The sequence below is a fragment of the Polyodon spathula genome, chromosome 2 (genome assembly GCF_017654505.1).
Source record: "Polyodon spathula isolate WHYD16114869_AA chromosome 2, ASM1765450v1, whole genome shotgun sequence".
Lineage (NCBI taxonomy): Eukaryota > Metazoa > Chordata > Actinopteri > Acipenseriformes > Polyodontidae > Polyodon > Polyodon spathula.
The window spans coordinates 23,795,748-23,820,251 of NC_054535.1; the positions used below are offsets into that span (position 1 = coordinate 23,795,748).

Below are 24,504 nucleotides of genomic sequence, written 5' to 3' on the forward strand. Positions count from 1 at the left end.
TTTATTTACCCTGACTACACTGCAGAGGTCATGAAGCACCGACAAACCTTTGATGAAATCAGGAAGAAGCTCAGAGAAGCTGGGGTAAAACATGGCCTTTTATTCCCAGCGTGACTGCGGATTACATATGGAACAGAATGCATTATTCAATTCACCTCAAGAAGCTGAACATTTCTTGGAAGTCAGGCTTCTGAGACACATACCAGAAGTACAACACTTAACTGGCTACGGTTGAGGTCTGAAAGTAAGAATTCAAGGGGATTTAAGACTGATAAATGTCTGAAGTTTGTTTATTCAGCACTTAGACTGGACATGTTCACAATTTGTTACACCTCAAGAATTTTTTTATTTTTTTCCCCTCTTGCAACAGACTTCCGATTCAACTAAAGAAAACTCGAAGACATTATTTAAGTTTATTAAAGATGGAGGACACTAATCTAAAGGACAAATAACTGATATATGTTTGGACATTTTAAGGCTATTTGATAATTGTTCATGGATATGTTTGAAAGGAAGCGCCATGAGTATTACTATATGAAACTGTATTTAGCCCAGCGGTCCCAATATGAATATGTAGGGTTCTTTATTTCACTTTGGTTGGAGGCATAGAAGGGAGGGGGGGGGGGGGGGGGGGTTATGGGATTATGGGTATATTGTTACTCATTAGAATGTTCCAAAGCTTACTCTTTTGGCATTTAATTGAATTCCTGTGTTGTAAAAAGATTACTGCAGATTTCTTTACTATGTTGAACCATGTTACATAATCAGGCTACTGCACCCGGCCATAGTGGAATTACTATAGCATCATGGAACATGAAGGGTATGAATCACCCAGTCAAGCAGGGCAAGGTGTATGCTCATTTAAAAATGTAGCTCCTCAGTCCGATTTAAGTAGTGTTCTGAACAATCTCATTAAAAATATAAACTTGGTGGATATTTGGAGATTACATCATCCCGCCGATTAGGTTACTAGGTTACTCATTTTTCTCACCAGTTCATAATTCACATTCGAGAATTGATTATTTTATAATAGACTCCAAACTCATCCCAATGGTAATATCGACAAAATATCACAATATACTGATTTCTGATCATGCCCCAGTTACACTATGCATTGAAGTTACAGAGGAGAGACAACATTACAGCTGGCGATACAATCCTTGGCTTCTTGCGGTACCGAAGTTTTGCTAACACATCTCCGAAATTATCTCTCTGTTCTTAAAGACTAATGGCACTCATGATGTATCAGATTCTACGCTATGAGAGACATTCAAGGTAGTAACGCAGGGACAGATAATAGCGTATGAATCCTCTTTAAAAAAAACTAAAATGGAAGCAACTTGCAGATATAGACACAGACCTTTCTGAATTAGAACAGTCACAGATTAATTCAGTCACCTTTCACCTTACACAAAATACTTAAACATAAATATGAATATAACACCATACTTTTAGAGTAATTAACTAAAATTAAACAAAAACACCTTGAAGTGGGAGATAGACCTTATAAGTTATTCGCGAGCCAACTGCCAGGAGCACATGCGGCAAGGTCTATTCATAGAATTAATACGAAAAATGGTACAGTGGTGATAAACCCAAAAGATATGAACCTTTTGCAGTCCTATGTCGGACAAGGTCCTTTCTGGTCCGATGTCCGACATCATCAAAAAGGCGTCAATCACAGGTTCCATGTCATTTTTTTTCTCTGGAAAAAGTTGAGAAAAGCTTTCAAAGACCGAGAGAGGCCAAGAGAAGCCGGAAAAAATTTGAACTGGACCTGAATAATACGCATAGTCCCTTTACCACAGACATAATACGGACATAAACATACAACATAGCTGCTTCCGCAACCAGCGCTCAAAGAAAATCTGACATTTTCGAAGCTTTTTGAGAAGTTATAGAAATAAAACAATGACTTGGATAGCATTATTGTGGAGTTTGGTGATAAACTGAGTGATCAGGAGATGATTTATCAGTATGCACTAGTATGAAGAGATATGTAATAAATACAGCGAACAGGGAGTGGGGCAGGGCTGGACATGCAGTTCTGAGCATCATGTTGATATTCAGTGCCTTTTAAATAGGGATGCACCTAATCCCGGATTCAGTTTCGGATTCGTCCCGGATACTTACTTTTTGAGCAGGGTTCAGATTCAGCCTATATCCGCCCAGACGCAGATCCATTTTAATACATCCCTCCAATGTGTGCAGTTCATATTTAAATAAAAGACATGAATCCGGTATTGAACTTAACTGTTGTATTTAATAACAAGAACACATTTGATGAACACCGTTACAGCTCTCGACTTCCTAAATTACTGGTGGCAACAGTACATGCAACAGTATGCAACAGCACATTCATATGTAACATATAGTAAAGGCAAGCTGTTGTAGACTTTTGTGCTTTGTTGCTTTGTCTGTGAAACGTGTTCTAGAGATCATACTGAGATTAAAACAAAAAAAAAATCGGTGTACAGAAATATATATTTTTTGTAACTTTGTAACTGTCAGATGTGCAAGACGTTGTTGAAAATATACTTTAATAAATAGAACTTTACGTTACTGCAATGTGCCAAGACCAGTGGAATCATTTGTGAACTGCTGCATTTTATTAAAATAATTTTTTAACTATTTCATAGCCTATTTGATATGTGTTACACACACGGTGTATTTAAATCAACATGGGTTTTATTTCGCAGGGAGATCATTGAGGTCACTCTTCATGGTAATTTTTTCCTCAAAGCTCAGTCTCAGATCAGGTGACACAGGTTGAAACGTCATTAAAGAAAATAGTGGGTTATGGCAAAGATGCAGCTCACCTTTCTTGTAAAGCTAAAGTAAACGGTTCTGTATTTCGATGGTTTTGTTCGGGGGGGGGGGGGGGCTAGCGGTAAATTGTGTAAGTTTCAAACAAAAATCTTATTCTGGGATGTATTTCCATTCGGTAATAAAAATACTATTAACTAAAAGTCTCAAAACTATAGAATGTGCGTGTCCCTTGTTAGTAGCTGCCAGTCTGTTTCCATTCAACAGTATCCTTCAATTTTCTTGACAGTTTTTGTAGATTCGGTATTCGGTTTAATATTCGGCGGAATCTTTTGACGTGGATTCGGTATTTGGCCGAATCCCAAAAACTTGGATTCGGTGCATCCCCACTTTTAAACAGCACGTGTAAAATACACAGCTTGTATGAAATAAATTAGACCTGATGCGTCTGACAGGTGCTGAATAAATGGACCGCAAAGGGTTAATGACAGCTTCAGAGAATTTTACTCAGAACTATATCGTCTAAATCTACAGCTAACACTCCAGCTATTACATATGTTTTAAAATCCCTAAATTTGCCGTCCAGACAAACCCTTAATTCAGACTTCACAGCAGAGGAAGTACAAGATGCAATAAAAAACCTTTCCAAATAGTAAAACATTCTCTTTGCAATTCGAGATTCACTCCCACACGAACATCGCCCGAAGACAGAGATTAAACTAATATGTTATCATATCGTCCTGTGTCATTATTAAATTAATGTACGAAAATATTTACGAAATTCCTGGCAATAAAACTAAACAAATACATTATCTATTACTCACCCTGACCAAACAGAATTTATTCCGAATTAATTCTTTTTTTTTTCAATGTGAGACGGCTGCTGAATATTGTTTATACAAAACATGAAACAAAAGTGAAACCAGAAGTGTTATCTTGAGACGTCAAAAAAGCAATCATCCAAGTTGAAATTAAATATAGCATCACAGTGGTTGGGGAGTTTGGGCTGGGAGACTCATTCATCTCGTGGATTAGTTCACTATATGCATATCCAGTAGCATCAATTCTCACAAACCAAAACAAATCAGCACCTTTCTATTTACACAGACAGGGATGCCCCCTTTCGCCACTGTTATTTGCTTTAGTAATATAACCTTTAGCAATGAGTATTAGAAAACATCTAGGCATCCAGCTTTACAAATGAGAAAGACTGAGCATCATATTGATCTATATGCAGATGACATCCTGCTATACATATCAGAACCTGAAATATCTATTCCCCCTTTGCTAGATCTCATTAAAACATCTGGGGAGTTTTCAGGATATACCATTAACTGGCAGAAGAGCAAACTCTTGTCACTTACTGTAGACTCAGATTTTTTAGAGACACCTTTTAGAATTGCATGGAATCAAATTAGCTATCTGGGAATTACAGGTCCTAAAGACCCTAAACTTATATTTAAATTAAACTGCCACTCTCTCTGATAGGACGTGTAAATGCCATTAAAATGGTCTGTATGTCAAGACTGCTAAAACTCTTTCAGAATTTACCGATTTTCTTGATCAAATCCTTTTTTAAAACTATGGATTCTAGAGTAATGCCATTCATTTGGGGATTTAAAGAACACAGAATAACAAAAAAATCTGTGCAAGCCGAAAGATGAGGGGGGCCTGGGGTTACCTTATTTCTCGCATTATTATTGGGCAGCTAATTTAAGAGCTGTGGTGGATTGGCAGGGTGGCCTCTCTGATTGTGCAGCCTCAAAATTCCTTCATAGCTTCCTGTTGAGGCAAGTGTCAACACTAAATCTTCGCTTCCAGCACTGTTACTCTCATCAGAAACATCACATGAAATAATAAATTCTAATAATTACGTGCTACACAACTCACTGAGGATATAGAAACAGATAAAAGGGGTTCTTAATTTACCAGATATATCAATTCGTAGTCCAATTTATCAATTCGTAGTTCCATGGTCTTCATGGTTGAGTCTTTGCTTGAAATTCACTACCTGACCAAGGAACCTCACAGAGACAGGTGTTTTTATTCTGAAATCATGAGAACAACTAATACTGCTTACAGACAGAGGCCGTTCAACTAATTGTGTGGCTCGTTAAGGTCATTTTGTGCACCTGAATTAATTTAGGTTTGCCACAGCAAAGGGTTTGAATACTTATGCAGTCATGACTTTTCCATTTCTATTTCATATTAATTATCTATTTACTTCTTTCTTTTTGTTTTTGCTTTGAATGTGTGGAGTAGGTTGTGTATATAACACTGTGACAGGGATGGTGTTGTGGCGAGTCAGGCCAGATGCAGGAACAGAAAACAAACAAGTTACTGCAGTTCAGAAAGACGCGTGGTGCGCCATTTTAATTAAAGTAAAATTATAAAATTATAAAATAATGGAACAAAAAAAACACTTCTCAGAGAGCAAAATAAAATATTTAAACAAAACAAAGTCACGAACACAAACAATAACAAAACCTAAGGTCAGGCTGGGCAAGTGCCATCACTGTTCCATAGTTTGTTTTTAGTTTCGTTTTTACTCTCCTCTCGCTCTCCCGTATTCTCCTCTGTACACACCCACCCCGAACATGGAGAGTTGCAGGCTTTTTATACCGTGGCCGAGGAGTTTAACTAGCTAGTAATTATTCTATTACCGCTCGGCCACAATCTGCACAAGTTTATTAATTAGTGGATAGGGCTTCCCATCCACAATACAAAACAAAAAGATTTGGCTACGCCGTCAAAGCAATAACAATAAATAAATCATAATAAACAAAACACACAGCTTTCACCATCATTTACATAAACACTAAATAAATCATAATACACAAATACAAAATAACACAGGGGCGGAGGGGGAGACCCCGTTCTAAAAATAAACAAACAATACATTCAAACACCAGGGCTTTCCTACCACCCTGCTACAAACACATATTAATTCCTACTTTAAAATGTCATGACTGCAAGCTAGCAACAAAATATGAAAACTGTGGGTCTGAATACTTTTGCAAGGCCTGGATACTATGGCTGGTAAGGCTGGAGGGTTCTCTGCAATATGGCAACCTTTTCTTGAGTACCTGAAAGGGAATGAAACAAGTGGGGGGATGACACTCTGCTGAGCCCGGGCATATAACCAATAGCACACTGTAGCAACTGATAGTAACTAAACCACTACCAACATACTTTAATATTATGAATTTATATGGCAGTAACAACTCATACCACTGTTGACAATGACTTTCTGATACTGTGTAAATAAACAATGCTCTGATGCTGTGAACCCTTTTTTATAGGGTGAATGGTGGGAAAGTTATATAATTCACCTGTATGGGAGGGTTGTTGTGGATAGAGATATATGTGTGTATATGTATATGTGTGTATATGCATATGTGTGTGTGTGTGTGTGTGTGTGTTTGTGTGGATATATTGTTGGTTTCGCTTCTATTTTTATTTCCTGTACCTTTGTCAATTCAACAATCCTTTAGATTTAACAAGATAGTGTAACATCTTGTAAGGAAACCAGAAAAATCATGTAAATAAAAAAAAAAATAGCCAAGACCGAAAGTTTAACACAACCTAGAATTTTAGGATTGAAACATCATTTTTTGTAATTTTTAAAACCTAAATGAACATAATGAAGATATATAACATCATGTAATCAAAGAAAATACATAATGATATCGTCTACCAGAAGCCATAATAATAGTGCAGTATTTTTATGTTAAATTTTGAAAAGGCACATTTTTCAATTTTTGTCAGTTTTCAATAGTTTTCACTGTCCTCAAATCACACGGAATTTGGGGAGAAGCCCCACCTGTATGCACATTTTAATTGACTAATTCATTTGGGGAGAAGCCTTATCTGTATGCACATTTTAATTGACTAATTCATTTGGGGAGAAGCCCTATCTGTATGCACATTTTAATTGACTAATTAACTAGCTATATTAACTGAGTTTTAAACTGTACTATTAAACTGTACTAACATGTGACTGTTCAGAACAAAAGAATAAATAGCATAGTAACATCAATTTAAGTTTAAAAAAAAACTGGTAACAAAACTATTTCAAACAAGGAACATGTGAAATTCAAAATGAAAACAAATGAAATAACATATTGTGATAATTTACCTATGAGAAGAAAAAACGTGTATATAAGTCAAACTGCAAATAGAAAATATGTGTTCTAAAATAAAGAAGAAATGTGTGCATAATTACCAAGTATCTCAATGAAAATTATTAAGTTAATTAAAATCTGTATAAACAGTTGAAGAAAAGAAATATAACTAGGGTGTTTTAAAGGTAAATGCATGTTTGCTAAAGATGAAGTAATACACGTTCAGTTTATTTTCCCACATGGAGAGTAATAATGCGTTTCAACAAGAGTGGTGGGGAAATTGCTGTTAAAGGACTGACTTGAACCACAGAAGAAGAGCATAGGTGATGGCTTTCTTTGGCTGGTGTTCCGAAAGCACACTTGAATTATTGCTGGAGGGACACTTCATGGAGTGTAACCTCAACACTCAATTAATTAAGAATTTTAGGTTTGTGGAGTGATATGGTTCTGCAGCAGGTGAGCAGGCCGCTGACGGTAGTTCTGGAGCTATGCTCAATTTACTGTACGTGATTCACATTTACATATACCCTTTCAGCCAATCTCAGAGCAGGAGTTCTCTCCATTGCGATTTAATTATTGATATGTTATACAGATACTGTAATGATCCAGTATAAATTCTAAGCGCTACCTGTTTTGTTGTTAGCACATTTGGTTGCTATAGCTTATCAATAACATATTATTGAAAAAAAATAAATGTAGAACAAATCAGTTAGGATCTTTGTGCATTAAACATCTAAATCACAGTGTGATGTGGCTCATTTAGAAACATCAATTCATTTACCCCTGATTTTCTCCCAATTATGTTTCTTCATCGCAGCAACTCCCTAGCATATTTGGGCAAACTTCTGCCTCCTGGTGAACAAAAGTCAACTTTGTAGTTGTCATTGAGCTCACCTGGCAGTTAGCCAGTAGGGGGCACTGTAGTGTGTTGATGTGACTCAGTCCCTGCTTATTGTGCCTCCTGAACCCGCTAGAGCAGCATATACCATACGAAGATTAGCGACTACATACACTCAGGGCCCTATCCTGCGCTCCCCTGATTGTATGACTCACCCTGCACACCACGTGGTCGTGCCTTTACCAGCTGAGCTCGGGGACCCCTAACTTTATAGAGTAACTTTGATTACACAGTGTCATTTTCTATGTCATGTTCTGTAGTGTGCCTACTGCAAAAACAAATACATTAGATTACATTATGTATTAATCATTTCCAAACTGCTGCAGATTACATGAAAGGAGATGCAACATGTGATTGAAATGCTAAACAATATGAATTGTAAAATAAGGGAGTGAATATTAAGTGGGGATGGAAAATTAGGAAATCAAATAAATGTTGAAATAATTCTAGGCTACTTGCTCACACATTTAATTTGTCTAAGCATGTGATTACTTCCCTCTTGGTCCCTGAATTATGTTCAGCTGTGTTTAATAGCCATGTCTCTGCTACCTGAATGAAGGCTGATTACTCCCCTACACTTTTGCTGTATCACATAATGCAATCACGGCAGTGCTGAAACTCATATGTTGAAACAACTCATATGCTGTAACAACTGTAATAATTATTACAGTAGAAAAATGAGTGGCTTTTAAAAGTGTTCAATAGATCTTCTGTGCATGTGTTCTGATCATATAGCATTACCTTGTTTGTTATTTTATATGTCGTGATTTTATTGCATACAGTTTAGTTATAATAACCATTACATTTTATATGATTACAGGATTTTTAAATTGGACATTAATTGAAAAGGAACTAGAATGAATAGCAGTGTCCAGCTTCTTTGTTGCCCTGACCAGGTCATACTATTTGGTATTGTTGTTCCAGTCGTCGAACACGGGTTTGCTATGTGAACCAAAAATTACTTACATGTTTGATATAAGGGGTCTGAGTGAAGAAACCTTTGTGCCACAGTCCTCATCTCTACTCTTGATGTCAATCATTTGTTTCTAAACCTTGTGCCAGTACTGTATATATGTAACACATCTATTCTTTTTACCAGTTAGAGTACAACAAATAAACTTGGTGTCAGTCTGGTTTAAGTGGATTTGCAGGGCATAAGGTGGGCAGTAGTTGGGATGACTGGTCCTGTGGAGAAACAGTTGTTAACACTAACATGAACATTTAAAAAAAAAAAAAAAAAACAGGGAAGCACCACTGTCATACTGCCAGCATCAGTGCAACGGTGAACTGAATGAAATTGCTTGAAACCTCACCTAGAACAGATTCCCATCTGTTCTAAGGTATTTTATTAATGAAAGCAGCAAGCTTAACATGTTGTTATGTATTGAACTTTATTTGAGCCCAGTCACTTTCTATTCTCAGTCAGGTAAGACACATTTCACAATGTTCTGTACCGTTAGGTTACTGTGCAAAATACAATGTTTTGTACACTACACTACGATACACTACGCCTGGGGTCCATATGGACCCCAAACCTAAAACAGTTTGGAAAATTCAACCAGGCTACGTGGACTAGAATTATCCTTTGCACAGTGTAACAGGATTGGTGCCTGAGAACTACCTAAAAGAACACAAAAATCAAGTCATTAGATCCTCTTAATAACTGATAAAGCACTGTGGGGTCCCAATGGACCCCAGGTTACCTTATGAGGGTTACTCAATCAATAGAAAATAACAAGATTATAACCCTGAAATTGATGTTGTTTAAAGTGAGTTTCAAGATTCAAATTCTGTTAGTTTTTAGAGGGCTTCTACTTGGGTTTATAATTTCCTTGGCCTGGAATCCTAATTGACTGAGATTATCTGTGATGTTTATGATAAAAAATATGTTTATTATCTTTGATGTTTGTGCCTGTAATTCAAATGCAATTATGTTATCAAGCGTATGATTTACTATCAATTTCAAATGAAGTAAACAATAATTAATAACACCGTGTAACAATTTTTTTTTTTTTTTGTTCCTGGGTAGTGTTATTTCCTGTATTTTCCTGTATTTACAGTATAATCGTAAATCTCGAAAAACTACTCACTTCTAAATCTTTTGCAGTCATTTTTGTATTACTTTAGTATAAATACATGTTAATTTGGATTCATATGTTGTTTTTTTCTGACTTTGTGTGAACGAAAAGACACACATTTGCCCGTTTTCCCATTGGAAATAGTGATATTTTGAAATATCACTGTCCTGGTCACAAAAGCAAAGTTTGTGGAGAATAATAGCCATTTTCTATACTTTTGAGGCATAAGCAATTAGGAAATAACTCTTACTACCCAGGAACAAAAATTGTGTTACATAGTGTAATTAGCCCTAAATTAAAATAGGAAGAAGAAATCCTAAATTGATTCTTCCTTCACATTAATCCGACATCATTTTGAGGCCAGCTGCACAGCAGCTTACATACACATGGCAAAATTAAATTAAGAGATCACACAACATAGTTGTAGAAATGCAAAACTAAGGGTGAACATGTAAGTGTTGCCCAGTCTTTGAAAACTTACCCTTGGGTAAGAGTATTCATGGATAAACATTGCCCTCTAGTGGACGGCTGTTACACTGTTTTTTATTTTTTTATATTATTTTCCTTGTTTTATTAAAACAATAAATGTAAAGCACATACGTCATAAAGAGATATATATATATATATATATATATATATATATATATATATATATATATAGAGAGAGAGAGAGGAGAGAGAGAGAGAGAGAGAGAGAGAGAGAGAGAGAGAGAGAGAGAGAGAGAGAGAGAGAGAGAGCGCGAGATAAAGAACAAATAATAAAACCCTTCTAGTATTTTGGACTTGATGATATACATTTAGTAACACAGTAATCATTAAATATCCTTCATTAAAGCAAGGGAACGAACACCTCTGATATGATGCAGACTTCTGTGTCACTGGTCACTTTTTAGTGCAGATTGCGCCTGCCTGTCATACAACTCAATCAGTAACAGGTCTGCTATATCTTTAAATGACCCACAACAAAACAAGGAAAATGTAATCTTTGACATGTCCCAGTATTTGCCACGCACAGTCCTTATCATTGTAGCCCAGGGCTCAAGCGTCCCTGTGAAGCATGTGATCAGTAAGCAGAGGTTTTAGAACAGCTGCTGTTATAATGTAAACCTGTCCTTTATTGAGTAACAACAGAACGTCTGCGTGGAAAACACTGGGAGAGCAGTGCCTGCTTGTTGTATAATAATGCATACAAGATGACTTGTGAACAACTTTCTGAATACTGAATACTGAAAAAAAGAGCAGTACTATATGAACACTAAAGCCACCACCTGCATTTAAAAAGGATATTTCTGATAATGTTAAACTCCTTATCAGGACTGAGGTTCACGAGTTGAAAGGAGTCTCTCATGGTAACCAGGATGTTGCCTCACCCCTTTCATAAGCGCTAAATGCACAAGCACCAAACTAATGTAACCCTTCCAGTACCCTTATTTTTGTCAAGCTGAAGAATGCGAAATTAAGTTATATAATTAAAAAAGGAAGTCCTTTATCGAGTATACATGAGAATCAGGCAAAGAAAACACTTTTTTTTTTTTACTTATTTTTTTGTAAATTGGATTTTAAAGTCCTGTCAGTACATAAACAGCAATAAGACAAGGACTGAAAGGGTTTAAAAATGACATAATTTACACCAGCAGAGTCTTTCCTACTGCCAAACTATATATATATATATATATATATATATATATATATATATATATATATATATATAAAGATAGATATAAACAGACAGGGAGGGATCAGCACTGATTGCTATCGGCTCAACACCACATTACTCCCCAATCATATTCTACTGAAAGGTGATGGATATACAGTAAAAGTTCTGGAATGGCTTTCACAATCACCAGATCTCAATCCAATAGAAATGCTTTAAACTGATCTGAAAAAAGCTTGTGTCAAACATTGTGTATCCAATCTGTCTCAGCTGAAGGAAATATGCAAGACAGAATGGGCCCAGACTTCAACAAGATGTAACATACTGGTTAAGAATTATCATAAATATCTGAAAGCTGTAATAAAAGCAAAGGGAGGACACATAAAATACTAAAGCAGGGGTGCCAGTACTTTTCTTCATGAATTAATACTTTAAATGAAAAATATCATTTTTTGATAATGAAGTGCTAACTAACATTTTAAATGCATACTTAAAATGTGTACCTATATCCAAATAACCACCAACAATTGTGATGATATTCTCTGTCACTCTATATTATAAGTTATAAAGTTCATCAGGACCCGGGGGCATATTGAGATGACTGACTGTAATTAACATATACATTTTTTTTCATGTGCATCAATTTTTCACAGTATTGAAAAATAATTCAATCACAGCCCTGCCATGGAATGTACTTAAAATGAGTGCAAATCAAAGCTTTACTGAAATCTATTTTCTTACTTCTTCTCAGCACTAGCAAAGCAACGTTACCTTTCTTGCAGTAAAGAATTATTGGGAGGGTTATACTTGGATTAGAGATATGAAGATTCTGGTATGTGTGGTAGAAGTTTTTCACTCAACTTCTGAAAGAGACTCAGTGAGACAAACAAGGTGGAATCGAACAAAGTTTATGAGTCAAAGTTTGCAAACCTGAGAATATGCTCAACACAGACTGTGTTAGGAAGCTCCGAGCAAGTGTTCTGACTTCGCAGAGTCAGTAAGCATAATATATACCTTGTAACCTGCAGTTATTGCAAGCCAATCACAGAAGCTTAACTCAATATTCACGGATAGCAACAACTTGGAAGATTCAGATGAAACCAATCATATGAAACAATAACAACTTATTTAAATTGCAAGCATCCAAAAATGATATCTTATTTTAACTAAGTGGGTGACATTTCTGAGAACTGTCACAGATGAAGCTTGCAGTTGCTAAATAAAGAGAACTTCCTCTTTCTAGCTAGTAGTCAGTGTCTTTCCATCCCTTATATGGGCCACCTGCCCTGCAGCAAGAAAGAGGAAGTATGTTCACAAACATCTACCGATAATAATACATTATTATTATATTATACCTATATCTTATAACCTGTAATAGTATTTAAACCTGAGCATGGAAACCCTAAACAATCATTGCAGAAGCAACATTGTAATTTTCCCACCACACATGCTACACAATAAAGGCTGCTGCTCCACCCTGGTAACTAATCACTTTGTGGTGGTGCTGTAGGTTATGTTCACGCTCATTGTTCTGCAGAAATTAGCCCATGTGACCTACAACAAGTGAATAGGTACGTGAAAGCAGAAGTGTATATTCCCAATTTAGAAAAACAGATGCAAACAAACTCATACATGCCCAAGACATTACCGAGCAGAGGAAACATTTCAAAAGCAGCTACAGCAGGACAGCATCTCTCCCTGCTTCTGAGCTGTCTCACTTGGCCATGCAGGCAGCAATCTCCTTCTCCAGGCTGTGGATGAAGTGGTGGTTGGCGAACAGCAGCTGTCCGTGTGGCAGGAGCCTGTCGAGCAACACTTCTGTGCGGTCCACCTTAAGCAGGACATCAGTGCCAGGGGGACCCAGGAGGTGCAGGTGCTCCAGGCAGTGCCGGGCGAGGGTACGTAGGATACCCTCAGCCAGCAGGAGGTTCTCATGGGGCTCGCAGACCAGGCTGAACCCCAGGGACAGCACCCCCAGCCATACCACAGTCTTCTCCACCTGGAAGGGTTCCCCTGCCCCCAGCTGGAATACCCCGCAGTCAGCCTCTTGCACAGCCGCCACCTCCTCCAAAGGAGGGAGGCAGGATTCGGGGGTAGGCTTCCCTGCTGCTTCACGGGACAGAGTACATGCCGACATCACCTGCCTGGGAGAAGACACGCACCACACGGGGTTAGATCTGCTCTCACAGAGCTTGATTAGAGCTTGTCTTGGAATACCTCTCCTAGTGTAACATTAGGCAGGCTGCCTGTCTGTGGCCAGTACCAATGCCCGGTGCCACCCACGGTCATTTTAAGACTCAGGACAGGTTTTTATTCCTTTGAAGTAAAACCTTGCAGACAGTAACTGCACATTCTTAGAATGCGAGGGGTAATTAACTGTAATAACTTTGCATTTGGTTGGAATGCTGTCACTAAAACGAAAATCATCCAGTCTAGCCCTCCGGAATGCCCGGGACAAAATTCACGATCCCCCCCCCCAATGCCCATAAATTCACAAATTACTTTTTTTTTGTTATTGTAAGATATATTTATTTAGATCTGTTTCCGTTCTTAGCCTGCATGCTCATTTTCAAAGGCACCCTACCCCAAGGCAATGTGCTTAAAAAATCAGGTCTGTTATTCTTCAATTTTGCAGTGTCTAAGGTACACACAGGAATTTACTTTAGCTTTTAGGTAAACTGCTCAGAAAGACCTCAAATTCAGTACCTTGTTATCTCTGCATTGAAGCACATCCTTCATAACTATGTAACAGAAAGCCGTTCCTGTTTTAAACAAGATCTTGCAGATAAGAACTTTGACTAACTTTTACAAGAGATTTTTAACCTCAAGAGACTTCCTGGTAAAATAAAAATAATATGTATGCACTTTATAATGCCTCATCTATAGCTCCAGGTTTAAAACAAAAAGGAGAGCTACAGTTCCAGCTCGTCTCCTCGAAGCTGCTGTTCGCTCACCTGGCCACCACCATCATCTGTTCCTTCTGCAGCAGCCGCTCTGCGTCGGCACCAAGCCCACCAGGAAGCGGAACCAGGGGCTTGGAGCAAAAGAAACGTGTGTACAGAACCCTGCACACAGAGCTAGAACCAGCTCTGCCTGGGCACAGGGTGTGGATCAGGAAACCATGCACCATCCCTGCAACTCACATGCCTGAAAATACAGCATTGGTAAGCACCTTTAGTAAAGACACAGGGGCGGATACGAGACTGTGGATTTGTGTTTGTGCAGAACGACTACAGCCAATCGAAAATCTACTGGCATCAGCCACTGTGGCGTTTACTAGTACAAATCCTACTGATCGTAAAAAAAAAAATGCTAAAGCAGGGGTTCCCAAAGTGCGGCCTGCGAGGACGTTTGGTCCGGCCCCCCAAAGCCCAACCTCAACCCCCCACCCCCTTTCTGACCATTTACTTTATTATTACATTTTCTGAAAATTTTCGTTAAAAATTGTGCATGTAATTTGGTGGAAATTAATAATCCACAGCAATTAAAGTTCATAAAAATTCCCTAACATACATTTTTTACATGTTTTGGATCAAATCTGCACCCTCTCAAGCCAATTTTATTAATTAAGTTGTTATGCTCATTATATGTGCACTGCCCTTTTAAAAAAAAAAAAAAAAAAAACACAATGGCACCTATAGTGCACAATAAATTTGCAGTGCTGAAGGAAAACAACATGGAACTTCCTAAGAAAAGAAAAAGCGCTTCTACTTTTCTTAAATTATTATTTTGTCATCTCCTATCACTTTCCATGGGGGAAGAAGGTACCATCCAAATAACGTTAGATTACTTTATGCAGCTGAAGTAGCTAGCTTGCTTCTGTCATGTTAACAGAGCGACTGCAAGAAACGTTACGCTTCAGGATACAGGCACTTTTTCTGTAAAATTTGATTTTATTATTTTAGGAACAAAACTGTATTCAGCTTCAACTACATTGGGAAAATGCTCTTTGTACAGTATTGTAGTTTTGGTGTTCAACTTGGATCTTTTGTTAGGAAAAGTACTACTGTAGTAACAGCCCGGCTACAGTTTAAAACTGTTACTGTTACATTTCTTTTTTGTACAGTGTTTCTGAATAAGACTACAGTTAGGCTGCAGTACAGTAGCAGTACCAGTGTTACACAGCAGTCGTATGTAATTGCATAAAAAGTGCCAATTTAACAGCAGATAATTTCTGAATAATTAATGCTGCACTTTAAATAGAAATGTGCGATTATTTTATTGATTTCAGAAAGAAAAAATAAATAAAAACAACAAGGTAAAATACAGTAGCGTCTGTGTTTTATTTCTGCGCATTTACTATGGAAACAGCTCTAAATGTCCACACCATGGGGCAATTTACATCACTTGTTTAATTCGAATTTTGTATTGTCCCCAGAGATTTTAATTAAGCTGAGTTCACTGTACATATATTCAGCTCTCAGTTAAGTGGTTAGTTGTACAAGTCAAGATGCATTCTGCCTCACTACTGAAGAATAACCCACAAAAGAGTTTAATTGGTATAGTTTGAAGAGTACCTGTTTCAGTATTATCTTCTTTAATTGTTGTGACCAGGACAATGTAAGATGTGACAGCATGATATTGGTGCTCAAACCTAAGCCTGTTGTGGCACCAAGACACAGGATAAAATACAAATACATTTCAAAGCTGCTGGTGTTGCAGTGGTAGTAATATACATTCCTAATTTAAACACAGAAATGTATAGGAAATAAAAAAGGTATGATTTGGGACATATTTCGGTTTCATGAGTGGTACATTTCCATGCAATCCCTGGAAACTGGCCCTCCATCACCAAAACTTTGGGAACCCCTGCGCTAAAGATTGCTGCCAGTAATATAACATCAGGGCTAAAGGAAATAACAATCATTGGCCTTAAGTTTAGAAAAGGGAAATGGGTTAGGGATATGGTTAGGGTTAGGTTTAGGCTAGTTCTATACATGGCTGTAAATAGCTATGAGGACACCCAGGTCCTGTCCTCGGTTGTTTTTTTTTTTTTTTGCATCATCAGTGCTGATGTTCATGTAAATATTCTGTTAAAGTACAAAAGGCTCCTTCATTTTCTAAGCTAGGCTTACACTGCACGATTTTTGCAATCTGGAGACGCAGCGCCACTCATGAACTACGATTTCTCACTGTAGATCGGGGATTGCAAGCTACACACACTACCCGAGATATCTCGCGGACTGCACCTATTTTCATGGCAGAATCGTAGACATCATTCGGAGAATTGTGGACTCAAACCAGGAGGCGATCGCTGATGTCTGTGCATTGTTTTGCACAGAAAAAAAGAAGAAAATGCGGAGAAGATCCATTTGGACGCGCAATTGGCTTAATAGATGTGGCCAAAATATTTCTTAGATTAAAAAATTGGCGTGGGAGATTAGCCGTCACGCGATCTTCACCAGAATACCAAATTTTGATGAATAATTTGAAGACTTTTAAACTAATAAATATTTTGTACTACAAGCAAGTGTTTTTTTTGAACAGACTAGAATACAACTTTAATAGTAGCTACTACAAGTTTTTTTATAGGTTTAAATATGCAACAACATAATCTACATTCTCTTTATTTCTCACACACAAAGACGCGCACCCCTCCTCCTATTTTAAATTAAAATAAGCAATACAAGCATAGCCTACAGTAAGGGTCTGAAAGGGATATCGAATACGAGTGACTGTAGAAATTGATTGCCAGGAGAGCACACACTACCACACACAGTCGGTTTAACAAATTATAACAATTATTTACTTACCAGGTACCCAATGAGCGATCATGATAGGAAATGTCACTTGTGTCAAAGATGGGCACAACCTTTATCTTCGTTGCTAGCTTGTCCTATTGGCTAATGGCAGCATTCGTCAAGAAATCGGCCCGTAGTGCCCCGCACATTTCACAAATTGGTTTGTCGGGGCTAAAGTTTTCTGACATGTTAAAAATGTGTCTGGATCTCGTAAGAACGTCGGGAGATCGTAGAAGCCATTAACGGGGCATCGCAGACCCTGTCACACTTATCGACCATTGTGTCCCAGATTTTAAGAAATTAGTCGCCGATTCCTCTGGTCGTCGGCGAGCAGCAAAATCGTGCAGTGTAAGCCCGGCAAGTGGTTACGGCCCTGACTCTATAGTATAGTAAGAATGTGTTTTGTTCAGCTACTAGCAGAAAGAAGTAAATATGGCTGCTTTAGTGCCAGTAAAAAGAATCCTGCTGTAATTAACATCTGCTTTAATAGAGTCCGTGTTTAAAACTTTTACCAAAATAGCCGTTTACTGGATAAATTATCAAAAACAGTGATAAATCAAACAGCGGGAAAACATTGTTAAACCCGTTTTTAGTCAATTTAAAATGTTTCTAACGTGCAAAAAATAAATAAAAAAGATCCCTTAAACCAGTGAAAAAAAAAATTGAAGTCTTATGATGGACAACTTAATAAAAATGACCGTATGTAAGAAAATGTCAAAAGCTGTGTTTATTGTTATGGGTTACGTATTTCTTTAAACACACACACACACGGCAAAATGTGAATGGCATTTCCAATTCATACCCCCGTACATGTACATGTACGCCTGGGTAAATAAAATCACAGCAATCCCTGAAATTAATTACAAACGTTCTGCAGCGGAAAACAACAGAAAAGAAAATGTCAACATTTCGCCATATTTAGGTAAATTAATCAGATTTAGACAACCTAGAAATGATTACTAACTGAGGAAAACACCTTCCGCCAGACAAAAATGAGCTATGAAAGTTTTCATTGACTGGCTAACTGAAAACAACAATGACATTAACTTAAAAACAAAGCGTCACAACAGCAGCAGTTCCAGTCTACTGGACAAAACCCAATACTTACATGTAGAAACAGTGAATGGCAACACATCCAGTTCAATATCTACAAAACCTGAAAAATAAAAAATAAAATAAAAAAAAAAAAAAAAAATCGAAGCCCCCCCCCCCCCCCCCCCCAAAAAAAAAAAAAAAAAAAATTATAGAAAACGGCAGAAAATCAGATGTTTGACTGTTAAGCTAAAAATCTGAGTTACTGTGGAACTACTTTCTCTCAGTGGTAGGTCACACAAATAATAATAACAAAAAAAGTTTAGTCTTCTTTATTTACCAACAACAACACACCCCTAGACCCATTCAACAGTAGCAATAATACACTTCAGCCACGATCTGCTGACATCTCATAACACACCCGTAGTGTATTGCGAAGTACGTTGTTGTGTTGGTTTGTTTTTGTTTTTGTCTGTGGGTGACTGCGCTTCTGCGATCTGCTTGTTACTGATATACCCATCTAACTGTCAAGACTTACAATTTGAAACCAGAAGTTTTTTTTTTTTTTTTTTTCTAACCAAAATGTATTTCATTTTGTATGAAAAGCTGCGAGAGACACGTATTCATGTAAGTGGTGTTTGTGTTAATAAACAAGGATACGTTAATGTATATGTTTGCATATTCCGGTACTAATACTTTGTATGTTACCTCACATAAACTGATACGACAGAATTTACATTTTTTTCATTGTTTTTTTTTTTTTTTTTTTTTTTTTTTTTCCGTTGCTTGGCTTTTTATGAACCCCGAAATAAAACATGTTTCTGTTAGTTTTCATGTACAGCAAAACAAATATTGATCACTTGCTTACCGATCTTTCAAAGAAAACAGAAACAAGCCATGCTTTGCAAAAGAGTAACTTGCTGACGTACCATGGGATATAGAGTCCTGTCAAATTAGAAATAGTAGTTTAATGAAAGCGTCAGTGTGGCAATAAAAACTACAAATCCCAAGTTCAATTGGTGCATCCGCTTTCCTTGACGTTCAACCTCGGTGCTGCTCTCTAAGTTTCAAACATGACAGTTATCTGAAGCGGAAGGATTTCTGATAGTTGATTTTCTAAGTCTTTTATTCAAAATAGTAAATTATTACTTGTATTTTCAAAACGATGAAAACCCCTGTTAAAGAATGTATAAACTAGTGCAAACTAATAAACAAAGCAGGTATGTGAAGTAAGTTATGTTGTTAAAATATTGCAAATAGTGTCCATTCCCGTGCAACATCCAAGATCAATATAATAGCACGGTGTTTTTCCAAAGGGCAAAGTATGTGTCTGCCGTCGTAAAGCACTACCTTGAACTGATGCTAGGGGGCAGTCAAGTTCTTGATAGTGTATGTAGTTGGATGGAATTCAATCTTGAAGTTGAAGTCTATTGTTCCCATCCACAAACAATTAGATGTATTTAGTTACGGCAATGATGTAGTATTGCACAATTTGAGCTGAGATTTAAAGATGTCCTCCATCAATAACATGATGTATTGCCAGGTTGCTGTGTTCTAATATACATTTTTACACACATAAACACACACATAAATTGTTGAGAGTATTCGATTGGGGATATGTAGAGGTGTCTGTGTGTACAGGGGCGGATTAAGTTTGATTGGGGCCCAGGGCTGTTAGTTCTGGGGGCCCCTCTTGGCATATTCAACTACTGTTTTACCACCACCCATGATCGATGTCAAACACTCTATTGTTAATTTACCTTGGCTATTTCAGTTCCGGTTTTTAAATGTCATATACCAGTTATAAAGCTGAATCAACGTTAAAACTAAAAGGACAAGTCATCTGACCAGGCGGTTGCTGCTCTAACTGAATATGGTTTGGTAACACAGCCATGCTGTTCCGATCCATAGAGTCACAAGGTACTTATTTATTTTGTATATTGTATTCTAAATTATATATATATATATATATATATATATATATATATATATATATATAGGGGGCCCCCTGACTTTATCCCAGGCCCCGGGCTGAAGCCCCTAAACCCTGTGTATCTGTACATAAGTCAGTTTATGTCACACTTACATCTTAACATGTATTGTCAGACTTATGATACTCTACCCTCGCTTTCCTTATGTGAGAAAAGCATTCTAAATGTTAGGATTTGTCACTGGTGTTTGTTACACCATACATAGCACATGTCAGTGATTTCTGTGAATTTGATACCAGATCAGTCTGGCTCCCACCCCCTCTTGAGTTTTGTGTTGTGACAGAGAAAGCACTGGAACAAGATAATAAATAGCTCTTCGAGGGAGGCCTGGGAACTTTCCTGTGCGCTGGAATGTGCTTCCCTCCTTCCCGCCAAGTCCTTCCCTCCCTTTACCTAACAAATGTAAAGGATTGCTCAGGGTGACCCACACCTTCCCCTGCCAAACAGTCTTTGAAATCAAGCAATGAAAAGAAAACAGCAGAATGTCAGGGTGGGGGGCAGACTGACAGTGCTGCAGAGCACTTGATAAGCTATCTCCAACCTCAATGGAGCTTGTAAATGTTTATAGTTCAGCCACTGTTGTCTTGGTTAGTGCTCACTTCACCATTCTTAATTTGCTGATTATTTTGAAAAGCTGTTTTGTATATGTTTTACGTCACAAAACACCAGGTGATTTTCAGGCATCCTGACAACTGCTGAAGCCCGTAGTTGGAGTTTTGTTTTATTTTTTTTTAATTGATTTTCACCACATTGTTGGAATGAAAACATTCGTTTTTTCTTGCTTGGGAATTATGCAACCATTAAGTAATGCAATAGTGCAACTTTTAGAAATACTGAAAGAAACATAATAAAATCATTGACAATCATTTCAAGTAGAAAGTCTTTCTCATTGCAACATTTAAGACATGGAGAAAGACAACATTTGCCTTAGGCTATGTATACAGATCCAGTTTAACCCTTTCAGTCTTAGCACTGTTTAGATTTCTTTAAGTACTGACAGGACTTTAAAGTTCCATTTACCAAAATATATGAAAAAAAAATATGTTGTCCTGTTCTCGTGTATACTTCATAAAGGAGTTCCCTTTTATATAACTTACTTCAGCATTATTCAGCTCTACACTAATACATTTCAGGACTCAATGGGTTAATTTGCAATATAATGACATTTCCAGTTACTAGTTATTGATTAAATGATCAAGGTAATCGCAGTTATCTTGAGTTGTGTTTTTACTCCCACTAATTGTGAATTTTTCTCATTGAATGTGCTGGCTATAAAATTATATATAGTGTAATGAAATTGTCATCTATCAGCTATAAACTTCTGTATTGAATAGGGTGGCTCACACATCCTCAATACTAAGTTCTCCCTGTTTAAAATTTGCTGGCTTTCAATCGTCAATGCTGAATTCTCTAAGTGCATTGCATTTGTAGATCACCTCTGTACTCTGAACTTCTCTTCAGTGACTTGTCTATATTAAATGCACAGTCTCTCAGATCTACAGTTAGCGTTATCTGTTTAGCAGTTGCTTGCAGTGGGGCAGATAGGAAGTCTTATCATTGAGAAGATAAAGATTGAGTATAGATTATAGAGGAGCCAGGGGGGCTTTGTATAAATTACACATTTGCAACACATTTGCACCACTTCCTTTCAAATTCACCTTCCAGCCCCCAGTGGGAGAAGCAGTGGTATTGGTAGACTCTCCAGTAATATTTAACTACAGATACAAGGAGCACTCAGATTCCTACAGGGTTAAGAACAGCACTGGTTGGCAACCACAGTGCCCTAGTTAAATTGCAATACCAGTTAAGCAAACCCCTCCAGCCATGACTAATTCGATTCAGATACTTTCCATTCATCAGCACCAGGACAGAAAAGCCCTCAAATGGGATCTCAATTAATACTTTTTCTTTCTTTCTTTCTTTCTTTCTTTCTTTCTTTCTTTCTTTCTTTCTTTCTTTAACCAGGAGATTTACCCATTGAGACAGAGGCCTGATTTTTACAAGGGTGTCCAGGAATTTGTTGTCTTGCGAAAACAGAAATTTGTTTTTTTTCCAAAGCAGAAGGGCATTTTCTTTCTTGTGTTTTTTTTTTTTTTTTTTTTTTTTTTGTTTTTTTTTTTTTTTTTTTTTTTTTTTTTTTTTTTTTTTTTCTTTTTTTTTGTTTTTTTTTTTTTTTTTTTTTTTTTTTTTTTTTTTTTTTTTTCTTTTTTTTTTGTTTTTTTTTTTTTTTTTTTTTTTTTTTTTTTTTTTTTTTTTTGTTTTTCCTTTGTTGTTTTTTTGTTTTTTTTTTTTTTTTTTTTTTTTTTTTATTTTTTTTTTTTTTTTTTTTTTTTATTTTTTTTTTATTTTTGTTTTTATTTTTGTTATTTTTTTTTTTTTTTTTTTTTTTTTCAGAATTGTGTGACAAGAAGAAGAGTTATAAGGATTATGGAAGAAAAAAAGAAAAGAAAAGAAAAGAATCAGTAAAAAACAATGTACAAACAACACAGTAAAAATATGTATGGTTCAAACTTAATAAGCAGCAAACATAGATCTAAAAATAAAATAAATAAGACACTGGCAGGAGGTTCTAAGCAATTCCCTTACAAAACTAGAGAAGGAAAGATTATTAAATTCCATCTTTGGAGTTGATTTCCAAAAGATATTTCTCCCATACGTGTTCGAAACCTTGGAACAACAAAATTAACACAATTATGGCCAATACTTTTGAGCAATCAAATATGGAGGTACCAAACCTTTAAAAACCTGAAACACAAAACACTACCAGTGAAAAAGCCACTGGTTCATAAGGAGAGCCAGTCTAATTTTATGTACACATGACAATGATATCATGTATTTTCTGGGAAGGGTACCGTATACAGCACCATTGATTACTTGGATAAAGTACAACTTTGTGGGACACGCCCAGCCTATATATGTTTTAGGATAAGATTGAATTTACTTATAATTTGATAATCTATTGATTTTATACAAATGTGAACCTTATTAATCCAGTTTGTTTTGTGTTTGTTTTTCTTTTGGAGGACAGTATTGATTCTATGTTCAGCAGCAGCACTGCTGTCCCAGTGGTTTTGTAACTGTTTCTCCTGAGGGAAGTAAGCTTGAGGGGACAAAAAGACACCACAACTAGAGGACAGTTGGAAATTAAGTGCATACATACTTAGCATACAGGGTAGGAAACACTTAATTACACATAGTGTGGTGAGGGTATTGAATGTGTTACTTAGCCATGTTGTTGATACTGAATCATTAAGATCCTTTAAGACGTGCCTTTTTCAGATCAATCCGCTTCTAGAAACCAGACAAGCACGGCATTGGCTTCACGACCTCTTCTTGTTTGTAAATGTTCTCATGCTCATCTCTTGCAACAGACTGCACTCATGCAACATCAATCTAATACCTCAAACAGGCATGACAAGGTCTACACTGTACTGTGAGTTTTGATTAAACAAGCAGATGGATAGTGAAACTTGACTGTTTCAGTGGCACCTGCCATTTCCACTGTGGCAGCTGTTTGGGAATGGCTGAATTGACACTCACTGACAGGAAGGCACATGTGTTTCTTCAGATCCACTCTTTGGGAACGTTAAGTGTTAGGACTGAATACACACCAGCACCTAACGTTTTCAACAGATTCTTATATTACCCCCTGCACAGAGATCTGCTTCCATGTATCTCCAAAACCAATCCAATTGTGAAGAAACTTGGTATTTACATTATTTAGCAAAAGTTATTGAGAGCATTCCATTGTGGGGATGTATGGAGGTGCTTCTCTGTATGTCTGCATGTCACACTTATTGTATATTTTAAGGTATTTTGAGAACACAATAAGTTATTCTGCATACTGTAAATTGGTCATTTTAGTAGACATTACCGTGATACTAACATCTCATTCACTTACCTTATGACCTGTATGTCTTAAATACCAATTTTCATTAAACTATTCATTGACATTTCTTATACTGTTCTGTACATACTGTTGCTATACACCATAGTAGTGTCTACTAGTATAATCATTATATGTACACATTTGTTGTATACCCATAACAGCTAGAAGCTCTGAAGCACTTTATTTTGATCACTATCTCGGTTATGTCTCTATTAGTTTTCAATGGATTTCCATACCATTATGGTTAAGATTAGTTATTGAGAAATCATGCCCTTACTGATAAGAAATCATTATGTAATGGCATGAATGATTTAAGTTATTGTTAAAACCT

At 36.8% G+C, this 24,504-nt stretch overlaps 1 protein-coding gene across 1 annotated transcript; it reads right to left on the reverse strand.

Annotated features, from left to right (window-relative positions):
• Positions 1-12,801: 12,801 nt before the first annotated feature.
• Positions 12,802-19,239, reverse strand: LOC121294340 (AP-5 complex subunit sigma-1-like). The gene is made up of 4 exons (XM_041217959.1): positions 19,162-19,239; positions 18,370-18,417; positions 14,475-14,667; positions 12,802-13,664 (listed from the first exon to the last, which is right to left on the reverse strand). Exons 3-4 carry the CDS (start codon positions 14,648-14,650, stop codon positions 13,235-13,237), a joined length of 606 nt encoding a protein of 201 aa, XP_041073893.1. The 5' UTR covers positions 14,651-14,667; positions 18,370-18,417; positions 19,162-19,239; the 3' UTR covers positions 12,802-13,234.
• Between the last annotated feature and the right edge of the window lie 5,265 nt (positions 19,240-24,504).